We start from the raw sequence: 16224 nt of genomic DNA on the forward strand, positions 1-16224 counted from the left end.
TCTATCTATACTCTGCTGCATTCTCCGACAGTCCCCTTCACTATCTGCTACTCCACCAATCTTAGTGTCATCTGCAAACTTACTAATCAGACCATCTATACCTTCCTCCAGATCATTTATGTATATCACAAACAACAGTGGTCCCAACACGGATCCCCGTGGAATACCACTGGTCACAGTTCTCCATTTTGAGAAACTCCCTTCCACTACAACTCTCTGTCTCCTGTTGCCCAGCCAGTTCTCTATCCATCTAGGTAGTACACCCTGGACCCCATGCGACTTCACTTTCTCCATCAGCCTCCCATGGGGAACCTTATCAAACACCGTACTGAAGTCCATGTATATGACATCTACAGCCCTTCCCTCATCTATCAACTTTGTCACTTCCTCAAAGAATTCTATCAAGTTGATAAGACATGACTTTCCCTGCACAAAACCATGCTGCCTATCACTAATAAGCCCATTTTCTTCCAAATGTAAATAGATTCTATCCCTCAGTATCTTCTCCAGCAGCTTCCCCACCACTGACGTCAGGCTCACCGGTCTATAATTACCTGGATTATCCTTGCTACCCTTCTTAAACAAGGGGACAACATTAGCAATTCTCCAGTCCTCCAGGACCTCACCCGTGCCCAAGGATGCTGCAAAGATATCTGTTAAGGCCCCAGCTATTTCCTCTCTCGCTTCCCTCAGTAACCTGGGATAGATCCCATCCGGACCTGGGGACTTGTCCACCCTAATGCCTTTTAGAATACCCAACACTTCCCCCCTCCTTATGCTGACTTGACCTAGAGTAATCAAACATCTATCCCTAACCTCAACATCCGTCATGTCCCTCTCCTCAGTGAATACCGACGCAAAGTACTCAGCAAGAATCTCACTCATTTTCTCTGACTCCTTGCATAACTTCCCTCCTTTGTCCTTGAGTGGGCCAACCCTTTCTCTAGTTACCCTCTTGCTCCTTATGTATGAATAAAAGGCTTTGGGCTTTTCCTTAACCCTGTTTGCTAAAGATATTTCATAACCCCTTTTAGCCCTCTTAATTCCTCGTTTCAGATTGGTCCTACTTTCCCACTATTTTTCCAAAGCTTCGTCTGTTTTCAGTCGCCTAGACCTTATGTATGCTTCCTTTTGCCTCTTTGCTAGTCTCACAATTTCACCTGTCATTCATGGTTCCCAAATCTTGCCCTTTCTATCCCTCATTTTCACAGGGACATGTCTGTCCTGCACTCTAATCAACCTCTCTTTAAAAGCCTCCCAAATATCAAATGTGGATTTACCCTCAAACAGCTGCTCCCAATCCACATTCTCCAGCTCCTGCCGAATTTTGCTATAGTTGGCCTTCTGCCAGTTCAGCACTCTTCCTTTAGACCACTCTCACCTTTGTCCATGAGTATGCTAAAACTTAGGGAATTGTGATCACTATTCCCAAAATAATCCCCTACTGAAACTTCAACCACCTGGCCGGGCTCATTCCCCAACACCAGGTCCAGTATGGTCCCTTCCTGAGTTGGACTATTTACATACTGCTCTAGAAAACCCTCCTGGATGCTTCTTATAAATTCTGCTCCATCTAAACCCCCCTAACACTAAGTGAATCCCAGTCAATGTTGGGAAAGTTAAAATCTCCCATCACCACCACCCTGTTGTTCCTACATCTTTCCATAATCAGTCTACATATTTGTGCCTCTATCTCATGCTCGCTGTTGGGAGGCCTGTAGTACAGCCCCAACATTGTTACCGCACCCTTCCTATTTCTGAGCTCTGCCCATATTGCCTCACTGCTCAAGTCCTCCATAGTGCCCTCCTTCAGCACAGCTGTGATATTGTCTTTGACCAGCAATGCAACTCCTCCACCCCTTTTACCTCCCTCTCTATCCTGCCTGAAGCATCTATATCCTGGGATATTTAGTTGCCAATCTTGCCCTTCCCTCAACCAAGTCTCAGTAATAGCAATAACATCATACTCCCAGGTACCAATCCAAGCCTTAAGTTCATCTGCCTTATCTACTACGCTTCTCGCATTAAAACAAATGCATCTCAGACCACCTGTCCCTTTGCGTTCATCATCTGCTCTCTGCCTACTCTTCCCCTTAGTCACACTGACTTCATTATCTAATTCCTTACAGGCTTTAGTTACTACCTCCTTACTGTCCACTAACCTCATTTGGTTCCCATCCCCCTGCCACATTAGTTTAAACCCTCCCCAACAGCATTAGCAAAAGCAGCCCCTAGGACATTGGTTCCAGTCCTGCCCAGGTGTAGACCGTCTGATTTGTAATAGTCCCACCTCCCCCAGAACCGGTCCCAATGTCCCAAAAATCTGAACCCCTCCCTCCTGCACCATCTCTCAAGCCACTCATTTATCCTGCGTATTCTTTCATTTCTACTCTGACTAGCACGTGGCACTGGTAGCAATCCAGAGATTACTACCTCTGAGGTCCTACTTTTTAACTTGGCTCCTAACTCCCTAAATTCTGCTTGTAGGACCTCATCCCGTTTTTTTACCTATATCATTGGTGCCTATATGCATCACGACAGCTGGCTGTTCACCTTCCCCCTTCAGAATGTCCTGCAGTCGATCTGAGACATCCCTGACCCGTGCACCTGGGAGGCAACATACCATTCGGGAGTCTCGTTTTCGACCACAGAACCGCCTATCTACTCCCCTTACAATCGCATTCCCTACGACTATAGCCCTTCCACTCTTTTTCCCGCCCTTCTGTACACCAGAGCCAGCCACGGTACCATGAACCTGGCTACTGCTGCCTTCCCCTGGTGAGCCATCTCCCCCAACAGTATCCAAGACGGTATACCTGTTTTGGAGGGAAATGACCGCAGGGGACACCTGCACTGCCTTCCTGCTTTTTTTCTGCCTTTTGGTCACCCAGTCCCTTTCTCCCTTAGCAATCCTAATTTGCGGTGTGACCAATTTGCTGAACTCGCTATCCATGACTTCCTCAGCACCGCGGATGGTCCAAAGTGAGTCCATCCGCAGCTCCAGAGCCGTCATGCGGTCTAACAAGAGCTGCAGCTGGACACACTTCCTGCATGTGTAGGAGTCAGGGACATCAGCCGCGTCCCTGAGCTCCCACATTGAGCAAGAGGAGCATAACATGGGAAGCTAACACAGGAAGATGGAAGTTATTTCTGAAAGTGGCAAATTCAGAAGGTCTAATGCAATTTGTAGATCAAGAGGGAGTGGTTCGTGTTTCTGGAAAAGTGCTGTCCTTGTTTACAAAGGTTGACCTTTAACGTTTCAGGAGTTTGCCAATGATTATCTATCTGGTTAGCATCTCTTTTGGCTATGGTTACCATAAACTAGTGCTGATCCTGATATGGAGAAATGAGACTTTGATTGCCACAGTTGATATTAAAGTTGTTAAGAATGCCATTCTACCTGAAAACCCTCAGATTATCTAAGATTTTTGTGGACTAAAAATATTTTTTAAAAGAAAGAACAGATATTGACCCTAAATGGTTACTTGTAATCATCTGACTAGGCTCAGCAAGCTCATGAAACTATCAGAAAATAAGGATCAGTCTGAGCTGAAATTAGTATCATTATTAAAGGCACTGAAATTCAGGTCTGTACTTCCTGGTTGATTCACATCTTTTTGCAAGTTACATATTAAAAGTAGAAAGGTTGTCTGTGGATTATTCAGCCTTGGAAAACAGTCAGCAGATTCAGGAACATACAAATGGGCCTTTGTCAACAACTGCTTCAAAGCAGGAGAACACAGGTAAATAAAATGAATTTGTAAGTAAGAACTACTGTCTCTCAAACTAAAATTCAGTGTCAAGTAAAAAAAAAGCACTACTCATTAAAAAACAAGGTTACCTGTATGTTTTACTACTCCAAAGGAAACATGATAACAGCTCAACTATTGGGATTTGAGTTTCATTCCTACAATTCCAGAACTCTTAAAAAATATTAAAACTACAACTGCCAGTACCCCCCGGTGTGTCTGCACATCCTCCTTACTCCTCTCTTTTTAAGCTTATTACTTGCCTTGTGTGTATGTGTTAGTTGTCACATTTTATTATTTTCCAAGAGTTTAAATGAGTAATAAAATGCCATGTTCTTCCATTCAAGAAAACCCTGGAATTAGTTTTCCCTCATTCTGGATCTGGTTAACTACAATTTGATTGAAGTATATTGGCTTCATGATAAATGGAATAAGTAAAATATGGGAAAATATGTAATCGTTCATTTTGTCAAGAAGAATAATTATTATTGAAATGGTGAGAAGTTGCAGAGCTCCAGATGCAGAGGGATCTGGGAGTCCTTGTGCATGAATTAAAAAGTTAGTACGTATATACAGCAAGTAATTAGGAAAGCTAATGGGTGCTATCATTTATCATGAAGGGAATTGAATAAAATGTAGGGAAGTTATGTTTCAATTATACAAGGTTCTGATGAGACCATATCTAGTTTATAATCAGATCAATCATGACCTTATTGAATAGCATGATGGGCTGAATGGCCTACTCCTGCTCCTGATTTGTATGTTCATGTGTAAAAATGTTGTGACTGACTGAGAGGGGTTTAAAGAGACGAGAACCAATGACCCCCTACCCAGTTGTAACATACTTCAAAATCTCACTGGTCATACCATGCAGCATTATAAATGCCAGTTATCTATCTGTTCTGAAGAGTCATCTTTGACTTGAAATGTTAATTCTATTTCTGTCTTTACAGATGCTGCCACACCTGCTGAGTTTCTTCAGCAGTCTCTGTTTCTACAAAATCTACATTTGGTTCACCTTTTATTTTGATGAAACAGCAAAAAGTTAAGCCATTCACCAATTAACATCTTTAAAAGTTGCCAAAAAATGATCAGAAAGCTAGTCATTTCCTTCTGTTCTTTTCATCCTGTTTGTGTTATTGTGGCTTCCCTCCAAGGGAGTTTGGCCAGGATTCACAAGCTGCTATCCACCTGGAGACAAACCTTCCCCAGTCTTATGATTGAGTCAAGGTTTGACCAACTCACAGCTGGTGAACAGGTGGAAGATCAATCTCTGCCCAATCACCGACAAACTTTGAAAATGAAGACCATGTTTAAACACTGATCAACCTCAACAGTAGACAGTAATTCAATCAGAAAGCACCATTAAGATGTGAACACTTTCCTAAACATTACTGTGACCTGGCTCCAATCCGGAGTCCTGCTGCTTCACCTGAAACATTGGGTAGGTCAGGAAGGTCTCGAGTGTTCTCTCTTCACAGTCCGGCTTCGCTTCATATTGTTTCAGGAGTTTATCGAAGTCTCTGTTCTGCTTGCAGCTGGCCAGGATCTGCAGGCTGTACTGGTGATTCCTCACAAACTCCTGGTAGATGTTCAGCATTGGGAGGAGAATGTCGAACAGGTCAGCTGGAAGAATGTTCAGAACAGGTAAGGTCAACACCTGTAACTATCATCTCCACAAGAGCACAAAGTGTATCAGGAGGGAAGGGGATAAAACTCCCATTATGGTTTGCACATAATTACGCATCAGATTAAAGGACTATCTTTGAACTGATAAAAAGAATAGAAATAATTACATTTATATAGCACCTTTCATGAGTGAAGGGCAAACCCAAGCCCTTTACAGCCATCATGTATTTTTGGGATGTAGTTACTGGTGTAATGTAGAGGATGTAGCAGCCAATTTGCATTCAAAATCCCATGTACAGGGGAAAGGGACCAGATGATCTGTCAGAGTGACATTGGTTTGGAGCTAAATATTGGTGCAAGGAAACTGGGGAAATTCTCCCGTTGTTCTTCAGCATAGACACAAGATCTTCTCCATCCACCTGAGAGGGCAGAGGAGACCTTGGTTTAACCCTCCACCTGAAGTAGGGTGCCTTTGGCAGTGTAGCATTCCTGCTTGGCATGGGACAGTCTTCGACTGGCCAGGGAGTTAACATTCCATTCTTATGTAAAGATCAGTTCGTAGCAAAGAATTGGAGTTACATTTGAAGGACTCTGCATAAAGACATTTCTTTCTAACCTCTTTCGGATTACAGTAGATGTCAGTGTATAAATCGACCTTTGAAGCATTGAAAAATCTTTGTAAAAACTTGGCCAATGTTAAATCAGAACAAAAAGCAAACTGCCAGTGTGGGTGTAAGTTCACCATCAACATCGTTTGTCAGGCAGAGTCTACTGTGACAGTGTATTTAAACTCGCATCCATCTTCGCATTACATCCCATATTCCTGCTTGATCTGTTGTACCGAACCATCCTAAGTACCCCAACAGAAAATAAACAAGTAAGTGAATGGAATGCTGGCCTTTATATCTTGAAAAGTGAAAGACAAGGATGTAGAAGTTATGTTGCAGTTATATAAAACCTTGGTTAGACCTGACTTGGAGTACTGTAAGCAGATTTGGGCACCACATCTTAGGAAGGATATATTGGCCTTGGAGGGAGGATAACGTAGGTTTACAAAAATGAAAACTTGCCTGTGAAGTTCAGGCATGAGGAGAGATTATACAAATTCAGCCTGTTTTCTGTTGAATTTAGAAGGTGAAAGGGTGATTTTTTTCTTTGAAGTCTTCAAGATATTAACAGGAAAATACAGGGTAGATGAAGATAAACTATTTCTGTAGATTTAAAATAATACCTTTGTTTAACAAATGTTTAAGGGATATGGGCAAAAATTTACCTATCTTAGGTTTAAAATTAACAACTGATCCAGCATCCACTACCATTTGTGGAAGAGAGTTCTAAACATCTACCAACCTTTGTTTGAAGAAGTTCTTCCTAATATCTGAATGGTTTGGCCCTAATTCTCCCTGGTTCTAGAATCAACTGTACATTTTCCATGATCTCATTGAATTTGGAATAGGCTTGAGGGGCTGAATGGCCTCCTCCTGTTCCTACGTACTGAGGGGTATTCGCAGGTGATCCCAATCCAAGTCCTAACCAGCCTGAGTTGTTAAATTCCATCAGTTGCCATGGTGGGATTTAAACCTACGGTGTTTCCCAGAGTTTTAGTCTGAGCTTCTGGATTACTGGCCCGGTCATATTACCATGACACCAATCCATGAGGACTCCAGCCAACTTCAGTTGCAAACTGCAGTACCTTATATTTATCCCGGCCTCTTTAATGTCTTCTCAACTGCCACTGTTTAGCTTAACTGCAATGCCTTAAGCCTGATAACGTTATAATGAATTCACATGCAACTTTTCCTCAGTCCCATACAGGTGGCAAACATGACATTCAGTACTTCAGCTGTGGTCTATTTAAGGTTCTATTTAACATTAGCTCTTGGCTTTGTGTTCTCTTTAGATACAAAAGCAAGAATTACATTTTTAAAAAATGAGTTTGTCATTTAAAGAGTACTTTTTTTTCAAAAATTTACATCCATCTCTATTATTTCAGATTTATTTACAAATAACTGTAGCTGCCACCCATCGCACATGTCAATTCCACAGTTCTGGTTAATTTTGACAGACCCAATTTTTAAAAAATCTTTAGGGGATGTGAACATTGCTGACAGGATAAGCATTCATTATTCACCCAAATAATTCTCGAGTAGGTGTGTAATCAGTATGTTTTGCTCTGTTTTTATAGTTTCTAAGCCCTGGTAATTTTTGCACAGGTAAGCAAATCCAACACATTGTATCATAGAAGTATCTCAGAATCCCTACAGTGTGGAAAGAGGCCATTTAGTCCATCAAGGTTTCACTGACCCTTCAAACTACCTTCCATCCCGATCTTATGACGACTATCCACCTAGCCTGCATATTGGTAGACACTATGGGATAATTTAGCATGGCCAATCCACCTAACCTGCACATCATTGGATTGTGGGAGGAAACCAAGCATCTGGCAGAATCCCATGCAGATATGTGGAGAATGTGCAAACTCCACACAGACAGTTACCCAAGGGTGGAATCAAACCCAGGTCCCTGGTGCCGTGAGGCAGCAGTGCTAACCAGTGTGCCACCATGCCAACATTGCTTGTGGAGATTTACCGACCAGATCATTCCATTTGGACAATGCTGCTTTTAAACCTGTCCTTTGATTTCTTCTCAAAATTCAGCCTCTAATCATGTGGCCACATTTCTATCATTCCTAATACTAAAGGTTTCTTAATTGTTACCTCATCCAAAAGATAAAACACATTTCACGCTAGGTGCAGTTCTATTTTCAGAAGAACAACTGAATTCTGATTAAAATGAAGTTGTCTTTACTAAATAATGACTAGACCTTTTACTCTGAAAAACATGTGGTTCCATCTTAACAGCAGAACAAATGTTAAATAACTTCCACACCTTTGTAAAGGATCTGGTTTAACACTGATGTTCCTCTGGCTGTACAGTAATTAGTGATACTTTACCTAATACTAATGTGGGCCAGCTGGATACACGAGCTTTCAATCCTTGGTAAAATATCTGGTGCAAAAACATGATTGTTTCGCTGCAAGAGAAAAAAGGAACAGTTAAACAGAAAGATTGTATAGAATGTGCACTCATATAACTCTGCAATTATCTTATATTTGTCCGTTGCTGGTGTCATTTTCCCTGTTCATTCATAGGATGCATCCAGCGATTGTTGCTCATTGCAGACCTCCCTGGAACTGACAATCTTGCTAACACGTTGCAGAGGACTGTTTAAAGTCAACATGGGTCTGGTCAGACCAGGTAAGGAGGCAGATTTCCTTCCTTCACATTACTGCACTGGGTTTTTGCAACAATGCATAGTTGTCATGATTACCATTACTGAGACTAGCTTTCAATCTCAGATTTGTAATTATGGTGGATTTGAAACTGTGTCCCCAGAGGACTGGGCCGCTGGATTACTAATCCAGTGGCACCACATCACCATCTGCCCCCGTGAGCAGTGGAGGTCATTGAAACAGATTCAAGGCTGAGTTAGATGAATTGAGGCAGGGTCATTGATTCTTGACTAATGAAGGAATTGAGGGTGTGGGTATGAGTGGGAAGTTGAGGCACAATCAGATCAGGCATGACCTTACCAAAGGAAGAAGCAGGCAGTGGGGTCAAACAGCCCCTTCCTGTATATAGTTCACATACTTATGTGTTTCAGAGCAACTAACCACCCTATCCCAATCTCCCTTGATTCCCTTCATATCCAGATCTTCTTCATGAAGTGAATAAGGAACAGAAGAAATAGATAGGCTCAGAAACATAACAGATGCTCAAAATATATGCACGGCTCTCCAAATGTGGCCGATTCAGATACAAGCAAAGTGCTGGAAAAACTCTGTCAAATTGAACTTGAAACATGATGAAATGATTTTTCGTTAGATTTACCAGTTGATCTGATTGTTATCTGCTAGAAACAGTCTTTTCTCATTCATGGATGTGGGTGTCACTGGCTGGGCCAGAACTTATTGCCAATCCCCAATTGCCCTGGAGAAGGTGGTGGTGAGCTGCCTTCTTGAACTGTTGCAGTCAGTATGTTATAGGTTGATCCACACTATGCCTTTAGGCAGGGAATTCCAAAATTTTGATCCAGCAACACTGAATGAATGACAATATATTTCCAAGTCAGGATGGTGACCTGGAGGGGAACTTGCAGGGGGTAGTGTTCTCATTCCTTGTCCTTCTAGATGGTAGAACTTGCAGAAAGTGCTGTCAAAACAGCCTTGGTAAGTTGGCACAGGACAACTTGTAGATGGCACACACTGCCATTGTGAAGGGAGTGCATGTTGAATATGGAAGATATGGTGCCAATCAATGGCCTGCTTTGTCCTGGATGGTTCCAAACATCTCAAGTGTTGTTGGAGCTGCACCCATCCAGGCAAGTGGGGAGTATTCCATCACACTCCTGACTTGTGCCTTTTCGATGGTAGACAGGCTTTGGAGAATCAGGAGGGGAGTTAATTGCTGCAGGATTCCTCTGACCTGCTCTTGTAGCTTGTGTGTTTATATGGTTATTCCTGTTCAGTTTCTGGTAATTCCCTGAATGGTGATGGTGGGGGTTTCAGTGAAGGTTATCAATTAGTTAATCTTATTAAAGGCAGTTAACATACAATTGATTGTTTCTTTCATGAGCTGTTTGTCAGCTGCTGCCAGACTTGCTGAGTTTCTCCAATATTTTCCGTTTCTGTTTCAGATTCCCAGCATCTACAGGATTTTGCCTTTGTGACATAGTTAAAGTCTGGCAGCTATGCATCTCAGAAATATCTTAAAGCAATTCACAATGAGAGACGTGACTGTGAAATGGAATAGCCATGCTATCAGAGGAGTGACAGAGCTGGTGCTAATACTCAGTGAATACCTGTTCAGGAAGATGCTGCTGACATCATCGTGGCCAATGGGAGGTTTCTTGGAGCTAGCTGCCATCCGCAGAGGCCGCAAGAAGCAGTTGACCAGGATGTGGAGTTGCTGCACATACTCTGCTTCAGCCTCCAGCATGCTGAACACCACCTGGTTCCTCTTCCTCATGCTCTCTGCATGAGGGGAGCGGATATAATCCTGGATTATCGTCTTCCATTTCCTTCGGCACAGCCACCCTCGCAAGAAGCTCTGCACCTGGTTTGGGCAAGAGCACACGGTCAGTCATCTTCAAGAAACCCTGTCAGACAGGCCCATGCCAAACCTATTCCCACAGTGGCTGGGTCCATTGGGCTGTTGGTCATGCCCTTAATTCCACAGCATTCCCTGCCCCAGCATGTGCTAAGGTGCTTTACAGCCCAATAGAATCATTTTCCAAAAGTAATCATTTCTGTTCTTGTAGCAAACATGGCATCTAATGAGTGCACAACAAGATCCCACAAAAAAATGTCCAAATAACCAGGATCACTGAAAATAGATTGAAGGATAAATATTAGCTAAGACCCCAAGGGAGAACTCCTGTCCAATTAAATAGTGCCCATGGGAACTTGTACGTTTGAGAGGGCAGATGGATTTTTGGTTTAATGACCAAATGAAAGATTACACCTCCCACAGTGCAAAGCTCCCTCCTAACTGACCTCCCAGTGCAGAAATTATTGACTCCAGTATAAATTCTGACCAAAATTGCAGCCATTTTGAAAAGTGTTTTTTTTTTGTTTATTGTGAAGCAGAATCTGTGATAAATCAGCTTAATGAATAAGCATTTTAAAACAATATTTTTAAAAATTCATTCAACGGTCTAAAAGTGTTACTTTTGCAAAGTTAATTTAAGATTGATGAAGACAGGCTTGCCGCACAAACATGTCAATCCAACCCCTGCTTTTAAATTAAAAGTTACCTTTAATAAAATGAACTATTTGTTTGTTATATTGTAGCATATTAGCTAGTTATTTCAAGGATCATATTTAAATCTATCAAAGTATACAGTATCATCTAGAGCCCAAAGGAACCAGTTTAATACAGGCTGTCTCTAGGTTGTAAACAGGTTCCACTTGAGTCCATTGACAAATTGATTTGTACTGAACTTGAAACACAATGCAGAAGAATACAAAGCAGCTATTCGTAAGTGCAGGAAATGTTCCTATGTCGGATCTTTAAAATTACAGCCCTGTATGGGATCGCATTTGTAAGTCAGACCTTTGTATATCAGTATCCCCTGTGTGGATGCTCACTAATTACTTCAAACAAGTACAATTAGTATTAACTTGTACAATTAGGAATTCAGACACAGGTTTGTCGGTAGTTTCTGTTTGTTTATTAACTGACCCAAAAGATAATGGAAACCAAAGTTGCATTGAACACAAGTTACACTTAAAGTTCCACCATCTTTTGTATTATTTACAACAATTTTACCCAAAACGATGCAAAGGAAAGAAGCAGTTAATCGGCTCTGGGAAGTACAGTTCTGGATGTCTCAGGTGCTGCTATTGACTTATCTGCATGTTGACTTTACCTTTTTGATTTTCCTTATGTCAACATCTTCATCGTTCTGGGCTGCAGGTTGTGTTAATTGGATACGTTCGTTATTTTTCAGCAGCGAAGCAATCTGTTTAAAATAAAGAGGATATTTTCAGTGCCCTGTTCTGCTGACATGGAGCTGCACTCAGAGACAGTGGGGCCCAAGGGAGTCACAGTTACACAGCTCTACACTGATTGAAGTCATGTACAGGTCAGACGGAGTATGGTAAGCAGCCTCCCTTCCCAGGAGGGTATTCAGGAACTGGTTCAGTTTTAAAAGACAATACAACAACTTTCAGGACTTGCTTTCAATTTCACATCACGCTACTGGGGGATATATGAATTCACAATCTCGGAGTCATTCAAAACATCTTTGGCGGACTTACAAAATGTTTATGGAGTCTCATCAAACTGGCCCTCAGAACCTTCTGACATCAGTCTTCCTAGCACCTTGCTGGGTGCATGGGATCTCGGGTAAAGAAGCTCAATAGCTTCTCTCTTTGCTGTCTGAGGCACACGCTGCGTATATGCCCATAAGATAAAATGATGAATGTGGCAGGTCCTTCCAAAGGCAGAGCTTCCAAGGTAGTTGGCACCAATTAGCTGGCTCTGGGGATTTGAGCACGCCCAGAGAATGGAAGACAGTCACATCCCGACCTTCCGGTAGCGGGGGGGAGGTGCGAACTGGAGCCAGAGACTGGGGTGGGGGCAAGGTGGGGGGTGCCTCAAGGACATGTACAAGGCTGGCAGGAAGGCCCTAAATACTGACTCATACATTCCTAGGAGCCATTTGCTGACAAAAGTGGGATATAGAGAAACCTCCCTGATGTTCACTACATTGGCAGCCAGGAGCCACAGCAGTTTGACAAAAGGCCGTAAACAACAACCTGTGAAGTCAGGTGACACTGGGGTCTCTCCTGGATTGGCCTTCACAGCGACAGAGCATCTCTGGAAGACTCCACACACCGTTTGCTATGGGCCCAGTGTTTCTCTTGGGTAGGAGAACGTCTACAAAATCACCCAAAATCGGCCACATTCCACACCCAAGACATGTATCTGGGATGAAAGCATTCATCCATCCACATCAGAGTTTTACAATCGTCTGTTCCCTAAACTGAGGAACAACATGTCCGGAATGGGCAGTGTTCCCTGGCGGGAGGCAAGGCAGTGAAGTGCATTCTAGAATAATCTTTGTCCACATAGAATGGAGTTGATGAGACAAATGGCCTCTTTCCTGGCCCAGAAGTCCCTGTTCCCTATGAATATTAATAAATAAAAGATAAACTATCTTAATAGTTCTTTGCAGTTAGAGTCCCTCTTTAATATCTTCGCTGCCCTTGTGAAGTGCAGATTCGCACGAAAGCATTGGGGTAAATTCAGGGCCCTCCAGGCTCTGGGTTGGAGGGCCACACTTGGTGCAGTTGGGAATGGAGCTTTAAGTGCAGGAGCTCCTTCTCCCCCTCAGAGCAAATCTTCCAGTACAGTGCAGTATCACTGAATACACCCCACTATCTTACAGTGAAGGTCTTCTTCTGGTATCTTCACTGAGTGATGTGTGAGTCCAGAGTTACCAGGCTATTGGACACTGGTGGCATCAAAGTTGAGACCAATCCTGTTCCCACTGAATATTCCTCTGTGTTTCCAATTGCCTGGCAAAGGGAATAGACTTCTGATGTCACCTCAGATTGAAACTATTCCCTGCGATTGTGGAGGAACTCTGGTAAATAAACTGTTTCAAATCCCACTCAGTAATGTCCACACTCCCCCTCCCAGGGGTGACCTCTTCACTTCAGTCTAAAGGGAAAGGACCATTCCTGCTCTGCATCTTACCCTACCTCAGATTTTAGTCGCTCCACTTCAATTTCCTGGTCTTCAATTTGGTGTCGAAGTCGTTTAGCAACTGTTTTTTCAGTCTCTACAATCTGCAGTAGGTGCAGGTATTTCTGCATCAGGGACTCATGTTCTGTTGCCAGGTTCCTGTAACTGTTCCAAGAATAAAGCTGTTAACTCATTGGCTTATAAAAAAGTGACAGTGGAACTCGGGTTTCTGGTAGCAAGTCGAGGTGTCAGAATGGCTCAGGGGGACATGCTAGATACATAAAAATTAAAGTCTGTTTTGTTTGTCTTCTACCATTCCTAAAGTCACATGGGAGAAAGAAAGACTTGTATTTTAAATAATGATTTTTATGCCCTCAGTACCTCTTCCCCAGCTCTAAAATGCTTTACAGTTATTAAAGGGCTTTCAAAGTGTAGACACTGTTATAATGTAGGAAACACAGCAACCAATTTGCACAGAGCAAGTTCCCACATACAGCAATGGCCTGCTGGTGTTATCGCTGAACTGTTAATCCAGAGACCCAGGTAATGTTCTGGGGACCCAAATTTGAATTCAATAAAAGAAATTCTGGAATTAAGAGTCTAATGATGACTGTGACAATTGTCAATTGTTGGAAAAACCCATCTGGTTCCTTACCTGGTCTGGCCTACATGTGACTCCAGACTCACAGCATTGTTGTTGACTCTTACTTGCTCTCTGGGCAATTAGGGATGGCCCACATCCCGTGAATGAATTTTTAAAAAATGACTGAAGGATGAATATTGTCCAAGGCAGAGTAGGTGCCTCCCTTGTTCTTTAAAATAAAAGATTGAGAGATGGTATGATTGCTGTTTTTAGGATATTAAAATGCCCAAATAATGTAGAACTGGATGAACTATTACACCTCGTATGGAGCAGTAGATCCAGGGGACGTGACCTATTCTCACTGGGGTAGTATCAAAGTGAATCTGCAGAAACTTCAGTGAGTGAGCAGCCAGTCTACGGACAGGCTCCAAAGGCAGGTATGAAAGGAGGCAATATTGATCCATTCAAACAGTGATTACATAGATTTCTTTCAGAGAATAACTTTTTGGGATTTAGTATGTGAGTGATTTGAGATAGGATGTGTGGTGGGTGGAAAGTATTTGGGAGGACAAGGTGTTTTTTAGACGTGGGATTTCAAAAGCTCTCCACCCTAGGGGAATTTCTCACCTCTTGTGTGTCTGTTGTAGATTCACAGAGAGATTGATCATTGTGACAAGTTAAAAGCTGTAAAGTGGCTTTTATTATATGACTGCTAGGATAGGAACCTGGTAAAATCAGCAAGGAGGAGACCACTTGGCCGACTGTACCTGTACTGGCTCTGTAAATGAGCTCTCCAATTAGGATGATAGATGGACCTTGGCTTTTCTTTGACTAGTAATTTCAATGTTGTAATAAACCAGCAATTACTCCCTATGGCAGGGTACGAACAGCCAGGCAGAAATATGCAGAGCAACACATCACCTCATTATAACACTGTCATCCTCACACTGTCATCTAATTTACACCTACTGGTAGCTGCATTCATAGCTGCTCTCAGGCTAGTAATCAAATTCACACAAATATTAATTGTGCTAATTATAAACCTCATACAGACAGTATTGGCACATTAACGACCCATATGGTGCAATCATCCTGCCACCTGCAGGATTGCTGTCATTGATTCTCAATAAAGTGTCTTTATTTTAGAATTACATCCCCTCCTGATGGTACAACAGTAAACCCCATAATTAACCTCTTCCCTCACTCACATAGATCTCCCAAGGGAGCCACAGTGCAAAAAGAGGAAATCAGTCATTTTTACCTGGTCGAGGCCTATGTGACTCCAGTCTCACTCTTAACTGACGCTGTGAATTAGCCGGGCAAACCAGTTGCCACAAACAGTTCAAGATAATGGCTGAGAAATGGAGAGTGGGGAGCCTGTGGAATCATCTGCTACAGAAACAGTTGAGGCCAGAATATTGAATGATTTCAAGAAGGAGTTAGATATAGTTCCTAAGAGCAAAGGGATCAAAGGGTAAGGGGAGAAAGCAGGAACAGGCACTGAGTTGGATGATCAGCCATGATCATATTGAATGACAGAGCAGGCTCGAGGGACTGAATGGCCTACTCCTGCTCATAATTTCTCTGTTTCTACATTTCATTGCAACCTGCTCGGGACCCTGGGGTGGGAAATAAATGGCGGCCTTGACAGTGAAGCCTACGTCAAGAACTCATCTCAATATTTCATTCTTAACATATTTAAGAATTTGTTTAATCTTGTTCATCAAGTTAAGCAAAGTTATAAAGGAGCAGAGTTCATGAACACACAGGGTTAAAGTCAATCCTCAAGGTCAGTACCAGCTTCTCCCTCTGAAATGTACTCTATTTAGTCAAGTGGCCCATTATTTTCAGACGTGATGAACGATATCCAAAAATGCTTTTAGTAGCTATAGAAACCAAAGGTTATCAAGGTTAGATCCCAAAGGTAGGCTTTCACAATTTCATAAACACGTCAAGGGTCTTTCTACCTAAACCAACGGGGCTGGAGTACTAATCATTGTGACAGCTTTG

General features: G+C 42.5%; 1 protein-coding gene across 1 annotated transcript in view; it reads right to left on the bottom strand.

Annotated features, from left to right (window-relative positions):
- rasgrf1 (Ras protein specific guanine nucleotide releasing factor 1) overlaps window positions 1-16224 on the bottom strand; it is a 96767-nt gene that overhangs the window by 36789 nt on the left and 43754 nt on the right. Inside the window, exons 3-7 of the mRNA XM_048616029.1 lie at window positions 13649-13796; window positions 11809-11901; window positions 10240-10493; window positions 8333-8412; window positions 5182-5375 (exon numbers count right to left, since the gene is read on the bottom strand). Of these exons, the coding sequence (XP_048471986.1) occupies window positions 5182-5375; window positions 8333-8412; window positions 10240-10493; window positions 11809-11901; window positions 13649-13796 (769 nt within the window). The remainder of the gene's footprint in view (window positions 1-5181; window positions 5376-8332; window positions 8413-10239; window positions 10494-11808; window positions 11902-13648; window positions 13797-16224) is intronic.

The sequence above is a fragment of the Rhincodon typus genome, chromosome 33 (assembly GCF_021869965.1).
Source record: "Rhincodon typus isolate 14 chromosome 33, sRhiTyp1.1, whole genome shotgun sequence".
Classification (NCBI taxonomy): Eukaryota; Metazoa; Chordata; class Chondrichthyes; order Orectolobiformes; family Rhincodontidae; genus Rhincodon; species Rhincodon typus.